The following is an 18,444-nucleotide window of genomic DNA, read 5'->3' as shown; positions in this document are numbered from 1 at the left end:
CACACAGGATCTCTGGAGCTCAGCGCGAGTGACCATCGGGTTCTTGATCACCTCTCTTACCAAGGCCCTTCTCCCCCGATTGCTCAGTTTGGCCGGGCGGTCAGCTCTAGGAAGAGTCCTGGTTGTTCCAAACTTCTTCCATTTAAGAATTATGGAGGCCACTGTGCTCTTGGGAACCTTCAATGCAGCAGAGATTTTTTTTGTAGGCTTCCCCAGATCTGTGCCTCGACACAATCCTGTCTCTGAGCTCTGCAGGCAGTTCCTTCGACCTCATGGCTTGGTTTTTGCTCTGATATGCATTGTCAGCTGTGAGACGTTATATAGACAGGTGTGTGTCATTCCAAATCATGTCCAATCAACTGAATTTACCACAGGTGGACTCTAATCAAGGTGTAGAAACATCTCAAAGATGATCAAGAGAAATGGGAGGTACCTGAGCTAAATTTCAAGTGTCATAGCAAAGGGTCTGAATACTTATGTGAATGTGATATTTCAGTTTTTTCTTTTTAATAAATTTGCAAAACTTTCTAAAATCCTGTTTTCTCTTTGTCATTGAGTGTAGATTGATGAGGGAAAAAATGAATATAAACGATTTCAGCATAAGGCTGCAACATAACAAAATGTGAAAAAAGTGAAGGGGTCTGAATACTTTCTGAATGCACTGTATGTAATGGGAGGCGAGCGTTGATTACAAAAATTATGTATTTTTGGGGGGAGGTGAGTGTACCGTGCAAGCTGACGGGCTTGATTAAACCTTACTAATAATTTTTATTTGACGTTGATTTGAATTTTCGGGGTCTCAGCGTGAGTACCACTTGACCCAAACAGTCAGTGAAAATCTGACGCAACAAACCCGGGCAGTGTATAATCAGCAGACGCCTACAAGCCTGATGTCTTAGGCCCACCAGAAAACCAAGATGGCGGCCATATTATTTCGTCTGGGTGCCATGGTGGGTGGAGCCAAGTGACAAATGTGGGTGTGGTCTGGCAGCTGTCCAACCAATGTGTGCACTTTTCAAATGTCGACCCCCACCAAGAATCCCGACAGCAACAACCACACAGAGCTCTTGTAGACCTGCGACAAATATAAACCTGCTGCACAAAGATATGCTTTTATAACTTTTATTAACAAAGCAGGTACTTGAATTAATCAGCAACAGTGAAGCCTAAAATATAGTTTTTATTTTCAGAATATATCTACCCTATTTGTTGGATTTAGTGAAAACAATAATCACAAACAATGCATGCTTCAGCAGTCGCAAAAAAGAAAAGCCAGACTACTTTATGAAAGTTCCTTTCTATTTACACATGCTGAGTGGGTGATTTGTTTTTTCAGTCTTTGTTAGTGAAAGGCATTTGGTGATAAAATAGTGCATCTATAGGACAAAAGGATAGAGTGAGTCGACTTGAAAGAATCGGCCATTATTTGTCGGTACCATGGCCTTGCTCTGTATTTGGCGCTAGCTATAGAATTGGCACTACCCAGGGAAGGTGTACATGTAGTGCAGGCAGGATGGACCAAATGGCCTTTACCTGCGTTGGATTTACTTTGTCCTTGAAAATTAGCAGCAACTCGTATTTAGCTATGCATGCTATCCCTTGCCAAATTTTGTTTCCAGCCTCCCTCCTACACCCTGGCCACTGAAATTGAGGAAATGTGGATCTTCTTGTCCTGTGAATGGGAAGAACCATTGTTGCAGGTTGGCCTGAAAGTCACTTTACCTCTGCTAAATTTCTCGCAAGTAGAATGACGTAGCGCATACATATACGATGACTGTTTATTAATATGACCCCACTGCAAAGCCGCAATGAGCCGGCGAAGCCAAAGCCTCTATTGAACTGTTTCGCAATTGTTTATGCATACTTCCGCATCCGCAAGATGGCGGCCTCCATGGAGCGATTTGGTGCGTCAAAGCTTCGAGATTCTCAAAGGATCCAGAAAAATCTGGCTTTTCAACATAATACGCGATCATTCACAACACCGGCTTCGCCGGCTATTACTTTATATTATATTATATAAGTACTGCACACCATATCCTGTATATTAAAGAGTTTAAGAACGAATGCTTCACTGGGGTGGGGCAAAGCGACTTTCAGACTGTCCTGAAGATTGTAAGGGATGTCTATGGAAGATAATAAAGTGATGATCAAGCCAAACTCAAAAGGAAACTGTTTACAAAAGGCACAGCAGCAACAAACGTATAGCCTTGACGTCACAAAAGAATTTTTTTTGGGTGGAATTCATTAACCTTGAGGTGAGTGGGGGGGGTGGGGGGGGGAGGAAAAGCATGGAGGATGGCGGTAAAACTTAAGTAAAAGAGCAATAATACATTCTTCCACATCGATTCATTGGTGATGTGTGCACATGAAATGAGAGAGGCACAACATGGTGGATATATTTCATCTAGTCTGGTCAATGGTTAAAGATGCATTCTTGTTCATGCTCGGCACATTATGGTGATAGATTCAGCTGTTTCAGTCACGTTACCTATCTCATTCCCGACAACTCAGGTATTTGATCGGTTGTAGCACTGCATCCTTTCCTCTGGTGACACACTCAGTCCAAAGGAAATTTGCTAAAAGCAACATCAACACCACTAAAGATTTGCATGCAATCTCAAACTGTACATGATCCTGAAGGCACTGCACCCCAAACTCATCTAGTGTTACAAAAGTACTGCTGCTGGCAGGCTGACATTTGCTCATGCCTAAAAAATACAAACAAAAGCAGTATTAAAATACATTCGACAAAATTAAATTATCACTGTGCTCCTGCCATTGGCAACTGGTAAACACCTTTTTTATTCCCTTTGCAACTTTTTGATTATGATCTGTGGGCATAGCCATAGCTGATTGACTTTTGAGTGGAGGAGTAGGATGAGGAGGTGTAGGATGAGGATATGCCAGGTGAAGAGGAAGAGGAAAATCCAAGAGCCGAGAGGTTCGCTCCGGAACCCAAGTCGAAGCTGCCTCTCCGTGAGCCTTGCCTCGATCCATAGACTGAGCCCAGGCCACCTCTGCTAGCTACAATTCCACTCGCTTCGAGGAGTCGCACTCCGTTCTCTGCATCAACCATGGATCGATCAAGAGCATCTTTGTAGGAGATCCTAGTTCTTGATTTGGGACAGGTAAGGTACTTCAAGTGAGAGACCACATTGCGGAGTTTCTTTATATTTGAAGAGTCTATAATGCCCTTCCGTTGTGCTTCCTCCAGCGACAAGCGTTGTGGATTCCCTGGCTCGATAAGTCCTCCTGTAAGGTATTGTATCTCCATGTACCTACGACCAGACTCGTACGCAAGCAAACCTTTTTTCATGGCTGGGGAGGGAGCCAGTATATTTTTGCTGAGAGGATCCTCAAATCCAAGGAAGCTTTTCTCAGCTGGGGCTATCAACTCTGCCATGCGATTTTCGAGGAGCCCACTGGAAACGGCGTCTTTCAGCGAAATCCGTTTTCCTGTATTGGGGTCAATAATTCCACCCGTGCAAGCTTGAGCTTCGAGCAATTTTTGTGCTGTGAACTTGTCTATGATGCCACGCTTCAATGCTTGACTTACAGACACCTTTTCCAGTTTCTGTGTGTCCAGGATACCACCAATGGGTGCACACTCTTCTGGGTCGTCCCAGGGCATTTGATCTGTGGTCTGTGAAGGGCTTGCTGAGAATGAAGATAATGTACTGCTGACAATGGATGAAGACTTCGAACCAAAACCACTTGTGCTGTTCGACTTGCCCGTCATTATATCAGCAATTTCTGTCAGAGATAGCTTTCCGGCACGGTATAGCTGTAGGGAATGTTGATCCAATTGACCTTTGGCAAGGGCATCGTTGATGTTGTACTGCCTTCCCGATCCTTTGTCTACAATGATGGAAGATGTTTTCCCGTCACACATGACTGTTGTGATTTCCTCCCATTCACATTCCTGCTCAGCAAGCTGCATGTATGTGTTGTAGTCTATTACCCCCTTGCGAAATGCTTCTGTGACTGACATTTCGATATTTGTATCTGGATCTACAATGAGGACTTTGCGTTTTCGCACAGACGAGGTTGAGGACATTTTTCGGTCCTTTTTCTTTTCCTTAATTGGGAGGAGGCAGAGCCCAGTCTCAGAATCATTTTTGCAGCGTTCTTTCAGCTCTAAGTACGTGAGGTTTTCTTCAGTGTTTGGATCAAAGAAGCCTTTAGTGTCATCAGAAGGATCGCTCAATATTTCGTTCATCTTCTCATCAAATAGGTCACGACTATAGGCCACCTCAACAGGAAGTCTGTGGCTAGCTTGAGGGTCAATGATACCACCTGTGGCAATCTGTGCTTCCAGAAGACGAATACCATGATCTTTCAAAATCATATCTTTCTTCATTGCTTGAAATAAGGACAATAACTTCCCTGAATAAGGATCTCTGTAGCCGATCACAGCTCGCTCTGCAGATTTTAGTTTATCCTTGTATTCGGATCCAACTACTCCTTTAGCTACAGCCTCTTCCACGGAATATTTAACGTTGTTAATGGGATCGATGACAAATCCTGTTGCTGCCTGTGCTTCTAATAGTACTAGACCAGTTCCCGGTCTCAAGATTCCTCTTTTGATGGCCTTGTAAATGGAAAGCTTTTCCTTTGTGGCCTCGATGTAAATCCCGGCAATACTGGAGGAACCTCCAAGGTAAGTCTCGATTGATTTCCTCACCTCTTCCACTGTCTTTTTTCCAGATTGAAGCTCCTTTGCAGTTTCTTCACTTATCACTTTGCTTTTCACCAATTCTTCTAGTGTTAGCTGTCGACGAAGGCCGCGGAATGTAATTTTGGATTGCCAAGTTACCTCGATGGTCTCAATGATCATAATGATGAGGCGCTGTATGGTGATCTTCCCAGAACGATACATTTCAATCAGCTCTTTGCTTCTATCTTCTGTAATGTATTCTGTATTATACAATATTTCCCAAAGAGAGGACGACTTTCCAGCAAGATTTCCAGATGGAATATCAACCTTTGTGTTCTCAAATGTCGTCTTTGTTTCTGTCTCAGGGATGTACGACATCTTTGCCCTTACCTCGACGATCTCAATGATCATGATGACGAGGCGCCGTAACGTGATCTTCCTCGAACGATACATTTCGATCAGCTCTTTCCTTTTCTCTTCTGTAATGTATTCTGCATTGTATAAAATTTCCCAAACAGAGGTCGGTTTTCCAGCAAGTTTTCCAGATGGAATATCAACCTTTGTGTTCTCAAATGTCGTCTTTGATTCTGTCTCAGGGATGGTTGATGTGTTTGCCCTTACCTCGACGATCTCAATGATCATGATGACTAGGCGCTGTATGGTGATCTTCCTCGAACGATACATTTCGATCAGCTCTTTCCTTTTCTCTTCTGTAATGTATTCTGTATTGTATAACATTTCCCAAACAGAGGTCGGTTTTCCAGCATGTTTTCCAAATGGAATATCAACCATTGTGTTCTCAAATGTTGTCTTTGTTTCTGTCTCAGGGATGGTTGATGTCTTTGCCCTTACCTCGACGATCTCAATGATCATGATGACTAGGCGCTGTATGGTGATCTTCCTCAAACGATACATTTCTATGAGCTCTTTCCTTTTCTCTTCTGAAATGTATTCTGTATTGTATAACATTTCCCAAACAGAGGTCGGTTTTCCAGCATGTTTTCCAGATGGAATATCAACCATTGTGTTCTCAAATGTTGTCTTTGTTTCTGTCTCAGGGATGGTTGATGTCTTTGCCCTTACCTCGACGATCTCAATGATCATGATGACTAGGCGCTGTATGGTGATCTTCCTCGAACGATACATTTCTATGAGCTCTTTCCTTTTCTCTTCTGTAATGTATTCTGTGTTGTATAAAATTTCCCAAACAGAGGTCGGTTTTCCAGCATGTTTTCCAAATGGAATATCAACCATTGTGTTCTCAAATGTTGTCTTTGTTTCTGTCTCAGGGATGGTTGATGTCTTTGCCCTTACCTCGACGATCTCTATGATCATGATTTTTAGGCACTGTATGGTGATCTTCCTCGAACGATACATTTCAATGAGCTCTTTCCTTTTCTCTTCTGTAATGTATTCTGTGTTGTATAAAATTTCCCAAACAGAGGTCGGTTTTCCAGCATGTTTTCCAAATGGAATATCAACCATTGTGTTCTCAAACGTTGTCTTTGTTTCTGTCTCAGGGATGATTGATGTGTCTACCATGACTGTGTTCGGAGTTGTTTTAAGAGTGTTATCCTTAATTACCTCAATGGCATTTGGGGTATTTTTTTCTTTCAACAATTCTGCCATTTCCCTTTTCTTTTGCTCCATAAGGTTTTGAATCTCTGTAACTTTTTGCTCCTCAAGCTTTCGCAGTTCTTTTAGCTTCTCCTTTTCCAACCGTTGTATCTCCTCTCTTTTTTGCTCCTCAAATCGTTTCTGTCGTTTTTCCATTTCATATAGTTTTTTCTGCAATTCCAATTTTTCCTGTTCGGCACGTTTTCTTTCTGCTTGAGCCTTTTCCTTTTCGGCTTCCAAGATACTTTTTTGTTGCTGCTGCAATTCGGACTCGGTTTTATTCTGTTGTTTAAAGACTGCTTCCATTTTTTCTCGCAATCTCTTGTTTTCTTCTTCTTGTTGTTTTCTATTTAGGGCTTCTTTTTCTAGCAAAGCTTTGGCCTTTTCTAATTCCTGTTCGTATGACTTTCCCAACTTAACTTTTTCGTCGCTCATTACCTTGTAATCTTTCATTAAAACATCTCTTTCTTTTTGGTACTTCTGTGAATCATCTTTCATCTGCTTCTGCAGTATCTCGATTCGTTGAGTCGTCAAGACTTCTTCATGCTTTGAGGCCTGAAACAAAACAACAATGGCTTTATAAACTGCTAAAAGATCATTACAAAAACAGCACTTTCATGGATAGTTTCATCTGTTAAAAATGAATGTTCACTTTGTAGCTGTGCCAGGAAAAAGAGGAAGTGTTTGAAGAAAGGCGTATTAAAGTACCTGAGCAGGATAATAGTAAGCATCCTTACAAGGAAGGGACAGGAAAAGAGATGTGATATGTAAATCAAGGTAACAAAAATATTACAAAGAATAAAGAGGTGAATTAAGCAAATCCATTAAAGGCAATCAACTAATAAAATAATACAACTTACTTGGACAGCTTGTTGTTGAGCTTTTTCTGACTCAAGTCTCAGCCTTTCTTTTTCTTTCTCCAGCTCTGCAATGGCCATACGAAGCTTGTTTGCCTCATTATCTGTTCTGGACTTTTGATTATCCATCTTCTGCAGTTGCGAGAGCTTCTCCTGAGTTTGCTGCTCAGCTTGTGACCACTTTTTATTTATGTCCTCCATCTGAGCTTTGAAGCGTAAAGCATCTTCTTCGGCTCGGGCACGTTCTCTAGTGAGCTCTGCAACCAATTTACGAAGACGGTCCGCCTCGAGATTCATTGTTAGCTGTCTTTGACGTTCTTCTTCAAGCGTGTGCTGGAAGGCCTCCGTTTCAGTTTCCAGCTTTCTCTGGATAATTCGTCGGTCTTCAGAAAGCTTATGTGCATGTTCCTGTGCTTGGTCATATTGCCGTTTTACTGATTCTGCCTGAACACGCAACTGACTTGCTTCCTGCACAGCTTGCAGCTTCTCACTTGCCAGTTTTTCAGCAAGTGCTCGTTGCTCTGCCAACTCCTCCTCTGCAATCTTCCGCAGTCGTGCTGCCTCTTCACCATTTGCACGAAGCCTTGCGGCTTCTTCAGCTATATGCTTCATCTTTTCATTCTCCTCCTCCAAAAGCTTATGCATGCTTGCAGAATCCATCTCCATCCGCTTCCGGATGTCTGCATCATTTTTTGCTTTCAACTTCAGGAGCTCCTCCATCTGTGCCTTCAACCGAGCAAGCTCCTCTTCCACTAGAGCCTTTTGTCTAAGTGCTTCACCGACCTCTCTCTTCATCCTTAACAACTCCTCTTCCATAATCGACTTCTGATGGTCTGTATCTGCAAGAATCAATCGAAGTCTGTCAAGCTCTTGCTCAGCCATTGCTTTCTCTTTCATCGTTTCCTCTGCAATGGTCCTTTGCCGTTCAGCCTCTGCTTCAGCTAGGGTCTTCATACGCTGAGCAGCCTCCTCGGCTTTTGCTCTCCTTTCCGCCTCATGTTGTGCTTCACGTCTCAACCTCTCTGCAGTCTCTTGCAGCATGGATTTGTCCAAAGCAACTTTTTCTGCTTTTGCCTTCAAATGCAGGGCTTCATCAGCTTGCTTCTTAATGGCCATGGTTTCCATATCAGCATCAATTCTGGCTTTTTCAGCCTCTTCTGCAGCTCTCTTAGCCCTTTCTGCTTCCTCTCGGATTTGCTCTAATGTTGTTTCCTGCAACCGGTGCTGCGCCCTCAATTCCTCATCCTTCTCAGCCAAAATAGCTAGGCGGGCCTTCTCTTCCACTTCAACACGTTTCTTTGCTGCTTCATTGGCCAACTTCACTTGACGTGCTGATTCATCCTCAGCTTTCTTCTTCAATAGCAACGCCTCTTCTGCAGCTTTCTTCAGCCGTTCTAGCTCATCTTGAGCTGCCCTTCTGTCTCTTGCAGCCTCTTCCACAATGAGCGTTTTACTTTCCAGTTCCTCTTCTGCCTCTTTCTTTCTTTGAGATTCGATCAGAACAAGATTTTTTTGTTTGGTGACTTCTGCTTCTGCATCTTCTTTTAAATTCAGCATCTCTTCTGCGGTCGCTTTCAAGCGTACAAGCTCAATTTCAAGGTCGCGTTTACCTTTGGAAGTTTTTTCAAACTCAAACTTGAGTACACATATCTCCTCTTCAATGTGGCGTCTATGTGTGATGGTTTCCTCCACCATGACCTTTTGTCTTTGGAGTTCCAGATCTGACTGTTGTTTCAGATGAGCCATTTCTTCTTCAATTGCCAGCTTCTGTTCTGTAGCTTGATCTTGCAACAGCTTCCGCTGGTGAGCCTCCTCATCAGCAAGGCGCTTAAGGCGTTCATTTTCACGCCCTTGTTCTTTGAGAGCAATCTCAGCCTCGGATTTCAACCTGCTTGCCTCTTGGATGGCCTGAAGTTTCTCTTTGAGGATGCGTTCAGACTCGGCACGCTGTTGGGCGACCTCCTCTTCAGCTATGCGACGCTGATGCATAGCTTCATCAGCCATAGCTCTCACACGTGATGCTTCTTCAGCAATTTCTTTCATTTTCATCGCCTCCTCCTCAATTATCTTCTGGGTTTTCTCTTTCTCCATTTTTGACTTGTGTTTGTTTTCCTCTTCCATTTTGTTTTTTAGTCTGATTAATTCTTCCATTTGGGCTCGAACCTTTGCTAGCTCCTCCTCTAGCATTTTCTTCTGCCTCTGTGCTTCAATCACTTCTTCCTTAAGCCTCTTTAGCTCTTCTTCGAGCAATGACTTTTGCTCTTCTACATCTTCCATGACAACGTGAAGGCGTTTCACTTCTTGCTCGGCATGCAATTTCTGTTGTAATGTTTCATCTGCTATGTGCCGTTGTTTCTCAAGCTCATCCTCCGCCATTTCTTTTTGTTTCAATGCTGTCTCTTGAGCCTTTGATCTTTTCAAGGCCTCTTTCTCAGCTTCAGCTTTTTGTGCTTCAGCAGCTTCTTGTGCCTGGCTCTTCTGCCGTGCTAGCTCCTCAGCCTGTGCTTTGAGATGTAGAGCCTCATTGGCTTTGTGTCGCCAATTTTCCAATTCCAACTCAGCCTCATGTCTTGCTTTCTCTGCTTCTTCAGCAAGCTTCTTACGCCGGGCTGCCTCTTCCTGAAGTTTGCAGACTATAGCCTGTTCTTCGTCTTTGCGTGTCTGTTGCATCGCGTTTACTTCTTCCATTAAGGATGCTCGCCTCATTTGAACCTCGGCCTTGATGCTCTTCTGCGTAGCCTCTTTAGCTGTAACAATTTGCCGCTTGGCCTCCTCTTCAGCAAGTTCCTTTTTCATTTGAGATTCTTCAGCCACCTTGCGCAACTTCTCAAGTTCTTGCAAAGCTATTTTCTTCTCTTTAGCTGCTTCTTGCTCAGCTTTAATCCTTTTCTGCAGTTCTCCTTCAGCAGCCTTCTTCTTCTTTTCCTCCTCCTCTGCCTGTTTCTGGTAGTCCAGTGCAACCTCCTCAGCTTGTTTCTGTTGTTTTTCTGCTTCATCTGCAAGTGTCCGAAGTCGAGAGACTTCTCCTTCAGCATCCAGCTTCTGTTTCGATGCCTTCTCCATTTCCAGCCGGATAATGTGAATTTCCTCCTCGATTTGCCGTCGCTGTATCACAACGTCTTCGACCATCTGAGAATGTCGGCGTATCTCTTGTTCTGACTGCTTCTTGAGGTCCACAAGCTCTTTCTCTATGGCCTGCTTTTGTTCGGCAGCAGCAGCAGCAGCATTGCGACGCTGTACAGCTTCCTCTTGCATTTGTTTTCGTAGCCGGCTGGCTTCCTCTTCAATCCTTGCTTTCTCCTGTGCATAAGTCTCTGACAACTCTTTCTGCTGGTCCAGCTCCTCCTGGATTTCCGACAACCTCACAATGGCCAACTGCACCTCTTTCTGCATCTGTAGTGAGTGCTGCTCTGATGCTACCACTGCATTCTTCTGTTGTGTAGCAAATAAAGATGGAAATGTGGTGGAATTTTGTGATCGAAGGAACATGTTGAGAGATTTGGGAGATGGGTGGGAAGAAACAGAAACAGTGAAAATTAAATCAGATTTATTAATGTCATAACTTGATATATACTTTGGTCAGCCTCTAATAGGAATCTCATTTACTTATTATAAGATATGCATGCTTCGTATTTTCTCCAACACTCGTAAACAAGGACAACAAAAATATTGAATGATTTTGCCTGACCTCTCCCTCTTGCAGCCTTTTCAGTGTTTCACTGATAAACTTAACATACTGGTTTGTCATGGTGACCAGTGCAGTGTAGCGAGTCCTCAGTGTCATGTACTGAAAAGGAAAGAACCAAAAACGTGAAAATCGTGAGTCACGGTCTGGTCACAACTCTTACAAACAAATCCAAATACAGTTGTCAAGTGCTTACACATTACTAAACAATAGCTGGATAAGGAATGATAGTTTAAAAGAAACAAACATTTATGCAAGGAGTACAACAACAATTGCTGGAGCGATATTTGATACGAAGATGTGCTGAACACTCTTTTGGTACAACACATCAGCTCTTTTTTTCTTTTTTTTGTATACAAGATCGAGGCTCGTGAAAGAGCTAAAGAGAGTGTTCTGTAGTTTTAAACTACAGAACAAATTGATAACACACTCCTAAAAAATCCCTCCTACAAATAACTACTTTTTTGGGTTCTGAAAAAAAATTACTTTCAAAAAAAATATTAATTTATATGTGTGCATCACATTTAATTACATCAGCACAGGCAGTGATAGCCCAAGAAGAAAACTGTGAATGGTAACTTAAGTGAAGTTGAGATCTGCAATAAAGGCAATTTAAAAATTACAATACCTAACTATTCTTTTTTCAAAAAGAAAACTAAAACTGCCAGCATCAATGATGATGATGACCGGAAGTTTATTTTCACATATTGATCGACAGTGCAAATGAATCACAGTATAGTGTGAAATTTCATCAGCTGGGTAGTTTGTTTGGAAAGCTGCGCTGCTCCTCTGACCTGCTGCAATATATTGTCAGATGAGAAGTGAACTTTGTGCTTTGAAGGAGACTTCATCTGAGGGTCTACTGTGGCTTTGTAGATCAGGAGATGTAATTCACAGTCCTGAAAAAAAAAAAGAAGCATGTCACAGCAACATGTTTGGAGTCTAAAGTTCTGACCACAAAGGGAATAGCAAGACGAACAGCGAGTGTTCGATGCCGGGTCTGTTGGATTTAACCTTTGTCGTGGTGGAATACTGCTCGGCCAATGACTGGCATTCATCCACTTTGGCTTGGTTCTTCTCAATTTCCAAAGCAAAGTTCTGTTGGAATGGAAGATGACATTGAAAACATAATCAGTGCAAGTTTTCTTTGTTTGTGTTGGTCGACAACTGCAAGGGATAACGGGATAAGCAATCGTCATTAGTATGCCCTTAATATCACATTGGTGTTAACGCGAATCACCGTGGCCACTCCTACCTTCTCCTTCTGCAGTTGTTCCTCCAGTGCCTTGCTGTCCTCAATCTTGATGGCTTGTAATTTCTCCTGCTGCTTGAGCATATCATCCAACCATTCTAGTAGCCAAGTGGAGCTCTCTTGGTAGCTATTCAGGAGTTTCACAAGGCCATCAAGCTCCCTAATCCTATGATGGAATATGTGATACCGACACTTCAGTAACATATATTGTTTTCTCGTGAACAGTAAAAATTGAAGGTGTTGCATTAAAGCGCAAGTTTACAATATTCAGGCTGAACAAAACCTAATCAGAATTCCTCTTGTTCCATCATCGGACAGTATAATCTCACTCGAATTAAAAAGTATACGATTCCACAAAGAGAAGCAAAGCAACAAATAACGAACAATAAATAATTACACCAGACTCTGTTAATGGTGTAATTATTGGTTAAATTGTCCATGACGCACAATAGTGAGGGCATCAGGTCTGAGTCTTTACATTCCGGATGTGGGCGGTTACATTCCGAACCTGGCTCATACAAGTGATACAAAAGACTTAAAAAAGAGTACGTGTTGCTTTCTTTCGTGACACTCAGCTTTTAGAGGATAGAGCCGGGCCAAACCACATCAGTTTGGATGGGCGGGATGGGGGGAGGGGTGAGGGGAGGGGGGGAAACTTTTTTGGATCACAATATGACTTTGAACTTCAAAATTTAGGGATGGAGTGTAAATAAAGAAAATGTGTCCCCATCTACAATCGATCTATAAAACTCAACATCATGAAAATCGGAGAAATATTATTCAGGTTATGATTAAAAAGGTGTTTTTTGTTAATTAGGTAAAAATCCAGAAAAAAAAAGTAGGTCAAGGACAAGAAACAAAATCAGGTGCATAACTTAAATGCAGGTTCATTATTATGATGCAAGAACATCTCAGAAGGCCAAATGGTCTTTGAGATTACACATTGGCAAAATTGAGCGATGACAAAAAACGTGTTATTTTTTCAGAACGCCAGTTAACATCGATCTTTGACCTGGATGGGTATGATGTACAATAATCATCAATGTGGATTGTTCTAGGCTATTTATAGAGGGCAATTTCTTTCTGATCAGACAAATATTAGTCGATATTTGGTGAAAAATATTAAAATGTCTATAATTGGATCATAGCCTTAAAATTAGGTCAAGTTCAAAAATATGTCAACTCCACATCCTTTTTACTCTCATTTATTGATGCAAAATTGAATTCTGAAAGTCCTTGGACATTAGCAGAAAAACCTGAATGGTGTTTCAATACTCCTAGGTGCAAGATCTTGACCTTTAGCCCGAAAGAGTATGAACCACTTTTAGAGGCCATTTTCCCCCGCAGAGCAGGGGTTGGCCTTTTTCGGGCACCGTGGTCCCCTTTTTGAAGCAATGTTTTATGGCCGGATGCCCTTCCTGCCGCCAACCCTGTTGGTCGCCAACCCTGTTGGTCGCCCTTTGTGACACACAGGGAATTACCAGTGAACTGGTACTCAATTTGCCGACCTCGGAAGGATGATCAGGCTGAGTCAACCCCCCCTGGCGTTAATTCGGCGATCAATCGGGATTCGAACCCAGGATCCGAGAATCCGAAGCTGGCACGCGAACCGCTAACCCAACACCAGGCTCAGCCTGAAAGAGTATGTTGTAAATTAAGCTTAAATGCAGCTTGCTCTTGGGCCTAGCCTTGCTAATGAGGGAAATTTCATTCCAATTGGCTAAACTTTAGTCGAGTTATGGTAAAAAATGTAAAATGTCGACAATTAGGTCATGACCTTAAAATTAGGTCAAGATCAAAAAATAGGCCTAGCACTTTATATTCACATTATTGATGCAAAATTTCATTGTGAATGTCCCAGCCAGCTTTGAGATACAGCTCGGAAATTGATACAGTTGGTGTTTCCCCCTATCTCTACTGTTCCTTTTGTCCTGTTGTGTCCTGATCTGTACTCAGTGTACTAATTCTAGCCCTTCCACAAGCCATAATTATGTATACAAAAACATACAGGCAAAAGAAGAAGAAGAAGAGGAAAAACACCAATACGGTGTCTATTAAATCAAGCAGTGAAATACTTGTTTTCTTCTCCACTTGATGCCCTTGAATGGATGTTAAAAGACCACCAAAGTGTATGAACTATGAAGCAAGTATACCAATAATCCCTCAACATGACAGAGGTTTTAATCCTACAGTGTACTGAAACAGACTGTTTGGGGTTTTAACATACAGTACTTAGCATTAATGAATGTAGGAGTTTAAAAAAAAAACCTTTGGTTAATTTTCACTGCTTCTGAGATTTAGTGTAAAATCTGACCTGGACTCGATCTGCATCAGGATGTTCTGCCACCGCTCAAGGAGATGTTCCACCTTGATCCGGTACCTGTCCAAATCGATGTCCCTCTCCCCATGGGCTTTTAGCATCTGGTCATTGATGGAATGAGCGCTATTCAAGTAGTTGTCCAATGATGTGAAGATCTGCTTCTTTTGAGCGGCCTCTGTACGCCAGAGCTGTGCACAAAATGCTCCATTTTCATCCTGGCAATCAATGCCAAACCATAATATTTTGCATCACATGCATTTATAAGGCAAGAATGTTTTATAAAGTAACCTTGAGTTGGATCTTGAGATCTTCCATGCTTTGCACATCAAGTGGTATGGAGTCCTCTTCACAGAGACGGTATTCAAATGTACGAACAATGTTCTCAGCATCATGTGTGCTACACACGAGTGTGTCAATAGCCTTCAACCTGTTGATTAAAACATATTGTAGCAGGATCTCGTGAAGACGAGACTATTACAATATTACTACTACTACTACTACTACTACTACTACTACTACCAATACATGTACTATTTATACTGCAACTACGAATACTACTACTACTATCAACACTACTACTACTACTACTACTACTACTACTACCAATACCACTACAAGTACTATTTATACTGCAACTACGAATACTACTACTACTATCAATAATACTATTACTACTACTACCAATACTACTACTACTACTACTACTACCAATACCACTACAAGTACTATTTATACTGCAACTACGAATACTACTACTACTATCAATACTACTACTACTACGACTACTACTACCAATACCACTACAAGTACTATTTATACTGCAACTACGAATACTACTACTACCAATACCACTACAAGTACTATTTATACTGCAACTACGAATACTACTACTACTATCAATACTACTACTACTACTACTACTACTACCAATACCACTACAAGTACTATTTATACTGCAACTACGAATACTACTACTACTATCAATACTACTACTACTACAACTACTACTACTACTACCAATACCACTACAAGTACTATTTATACTGCAACTACGAATACTACTACTACTATCAATAATACTATTACTACTACTACCAATACTACTACTACTACTACTACTACTAACAATACCACTACAAGTACTATTTATACTGCAACTACGAATACTAGTACTACTATCAATAATACTATTACTACTACTACAAATACTACTATTACTACTACTACTACTACTACTAATACCAATACCACTACAAGTACTATTTATACTGCAACTACGAATACTACTACTATCAATACTACTACTACTACTACTACCAATACCACTACAAGTACTATTTATACTGCAACTACGAATACTACTACTACTATCAATAATACTATTACTACTACTACCAATACTACTACTACTACTACTACTACTACTACTACTAACAATACCACTACAAGTACTATTTATACTGCAACTACGAATACTACTACTACTATCAATACTACTACTACTACTACTATCAATACTACTACTACTACTACTACTAACAATACCACTACAAGTACTATTTACACTGCAACTACGAATACTAGTACTACTATCAATAATACTATTACTACTACTACAAATACTACTACTACTACTACTACTACTACCACTACTACTACTATCAATACTACTACTACCACTACTACTACTATCAATACTACTACTACTACTACTACTAACAATACCACTACAAGTACTATTTACACTGCAACTACGAATACTACTGCTACTATCAATAATACTATTACTACTACTACCAATACTTCTACCAATACCACTACAAGTACTATTTATACTGCAACTACGAATACTACTACTACTATCAATACTACTATTACTACTACTACCAATACTACTACTACTACTACTACTACTACTACTACTACTACCAATACCACTACAAGTACTATTTATACTGCAACTACGAATACTACTACTACCATCAATACTACTACTACTACTACTACTACTCCTACTAACAATACCACTACAAGTACTATTTATACTGCAACTACGAATACTACTACTACTATCAATACTACTATTACTACTACTACCAATACTACTACTACTACTACTACTACTACTACTACTACTACTACCACTACAAGTACTATTTATACTGCAACTACGAATACTACTACTACTATCAATAATACTATTACTACTACTACTACCACTACTACTACTACTACTACTACTACTACTACATCTGTAACAGCTCAATTATGCCCACCTACAAGTAGCTCATGAACCGGCTGGCCAGGCCTGACATTTGACTGAAGGTAAACTAAGCATTATGACGATGACCACTCCTTGTTGCGTCGTGATGATGCATAGGGCTGCCGAATCCGTTTCCTCGGCTGGACGGCACAATCCTGGATTGTGACGCCACTGCGATGCAGGATACTCGAATGGCTCATTCATCCCAGTAAGCTGGCACTCATTTTGCCGACCTCGGACGATTGACAGGCTAAGTCAACCCACCTGGTGATAATTCCATGGCATGACAGGAGCTTGAACTCAGGACGTTGAGATTCCAAGCCAGCCATCTTAACCGTTAAGCCAACACCAGGCGTCATGCGCAGAAATGATGTCAACACATCACCTCAAACTAAGATGGTGTCCGTGTGGTACTCAGGCCTTTGAATACCGAGATTTATGGTCACAAATAATCGATACGGTAGTATGTCGTCCTGACGAGACCATAAGGGTAAAATCTGGATCAGTGGCTCCTTTCATTTATTTGTGAATATACATTTATTTGTTTAACTTTTTGGATCTAATGGGGATCTGGAAAAAATATTACGACTACATGAGTGTTATATGTGAAAACCAACATAAAACACAGGCAATCCTAACTGAATAAGCAAAGCATATTGATCCCTTTATATAGGATTTGTAAGGATGAGGACAATTAGAATTCCTTTTGGAATACTGGATACCTTTGAAGGAAAATACAAGACAAAGAGTAAATGCTGTCGGCTCGCTGATTCAGCTGGTTAAGTTCAGAACTGAGTGACATGACCATGTTACTCTGGCCTGGCTGGGCGAGCAATGCTCGCAGATCCTGTGACACTCGTTCCACGTCCGCACGGACATCCTCTACATCCTGATGCAATTTCTGCGGGAAAGGAAAATTAGAATGTATATGTCCTATGGCAAGTTGTAGCTCTTCACCTTCTTGTTTCAAACCATCAGCTCAACAAATCGCCAAACCTCATGGTCCGTGATGCGGAGGGAGCTCTCGTGCACAACATCTTGCTGCTCCAGAGGGGAGCGGATACCATTGGTGATATGCTCTTCTGATCTGTCCAGGATCTGTTGCAGCTTGTGCAGTTGTAGGCGGTAGTCATTGCACAATGACTCGTCTCTCTCCTCTGTGGCACATAAGGAAGATTACAATAAAAAAAATGTATTACTTGTCTTTGATACCTACAATAACAGTTTACTAAAAAATAGAACTTGTAATGCCATGTCGTGTAGTCAGTTGCTGACCTCTCTCGACCGTGATCACAAGCTCATCGAAGTGTCGTTTGCAGGAGTCCACATCCTGCTCCAGCTGCATGCGGTCCATGCCACTGAAATTTTGAGCATCTCCGCTCTCCGCCAGGAAATTCTCAAAATGTTTTTCAAGGTTCCTCATTGTCAGGTCGTACTGTTCTTGAGTTACGCTTTTAAACTAGTATAAGAGCGTAAAAACACCAAAATGCATTAAGAATTGTGGCTGAAAAATAAGACCAGATTATCATTGGTTATTTAAAAAAATTAAATTAAAATAAACATGAAAATAAAAGTGTACAAAGCATATGGAGGAACAACTTGCTTACATAAGGAGCTTCACTTACGGTTATGATATTCCAAGAGCGGATTATCTCAATATCCTGCACCAAGTAAAGGTAAGCAACGACACTCTTCACGTTGAGGTGCAGCTGGCTCCAAAGACTCATGGTGTTTTGGAAGCTGTGCTCCAATCTGTAGTAACAACAGTACAGAATCTCAAAATGGACAACAGC

The 18,444-nt window shown here is 41.3% G+C and overlaps 1 protein-coding gene across 7 annotated transcripts in view; it reads right to left on the bottom strand.

The window, feature by feature from the left end:
• Positions 1-1,108: 1,108 nt before the first annotated feature.
• PLEC (plectin) overlaps positions 1,109-18,444 on the bottom strand; it is a 210,202-nt gene continuing 192,866 nt past the window's right edge. For all 7 annotated transcript variants that reach the window (XM_078783364.1, XM_068124605.2, XM_078783365.1 and 4 more), the window contains 12 exons: positions 18,277-18,403; positions 17,927-18,110; positions 17,648-17,808; positions 17,374-17,552; positions 14,677-14,815; positions 14,383-14,576; positions 12,072-12,234; positions 11,831-11,914; positions 11,611-11,715; positions 10,820-10,918; positions 7,135-10,563; positions 1,109-6,829 (listed from right to left, as the gene is read on the bottom strand). In XM_078783364.1, the coding sequence (XP_078639490.1) occupies positions 2,825-6,829; positions 7,135-10,563; positions 10,820-10,918; positions 11,611-11,715; positions 11,831-11,914; positions 12,072-12,234; positions 14,383-14,576; positions 14,677-14,815; positions 17,374-17,552; positions 17,648-17,808; positions 17,927-18,110; positions 18,277-18,403 (8,869 nt within the window). In that variant the 3' untranslated portion in view covers positions 1,109-2,824. The remainder of the gene's footprint in view (positions 6,830-7,134; positions 10,564-10,819; positions 10,919-11,610; positions 11,716-11,830; positions 11,915-12,071; positions 12,235-14,382; positions 14,577-14,676; positions 14,816-17,373; positions 17,553-17,647; positions 17,809-17,926; positions 18,111-18,276; positions 18,404-18,444) is intronic.

The sequence above is a fragment of the Myxine glutinosa genome, chromosome 8 (assembly GCF_964187855.1).
Source record: "Myxine glutinosa chromosome 8, kmMyxGlut1.1, whole genome shotgun sequence".
Classification (NCBI taxonomy): Eukaryota; Metazoa; Chordata; class Myxini; order Myxiniformes; family Myxinidae; genus Myxine; species Myxine glutinosa.
The sequence above is the reverse complement of the archived record's forward strand: the minus strand, read 5'-3'. Positions and strand labels throughout refer to the sequence as shown.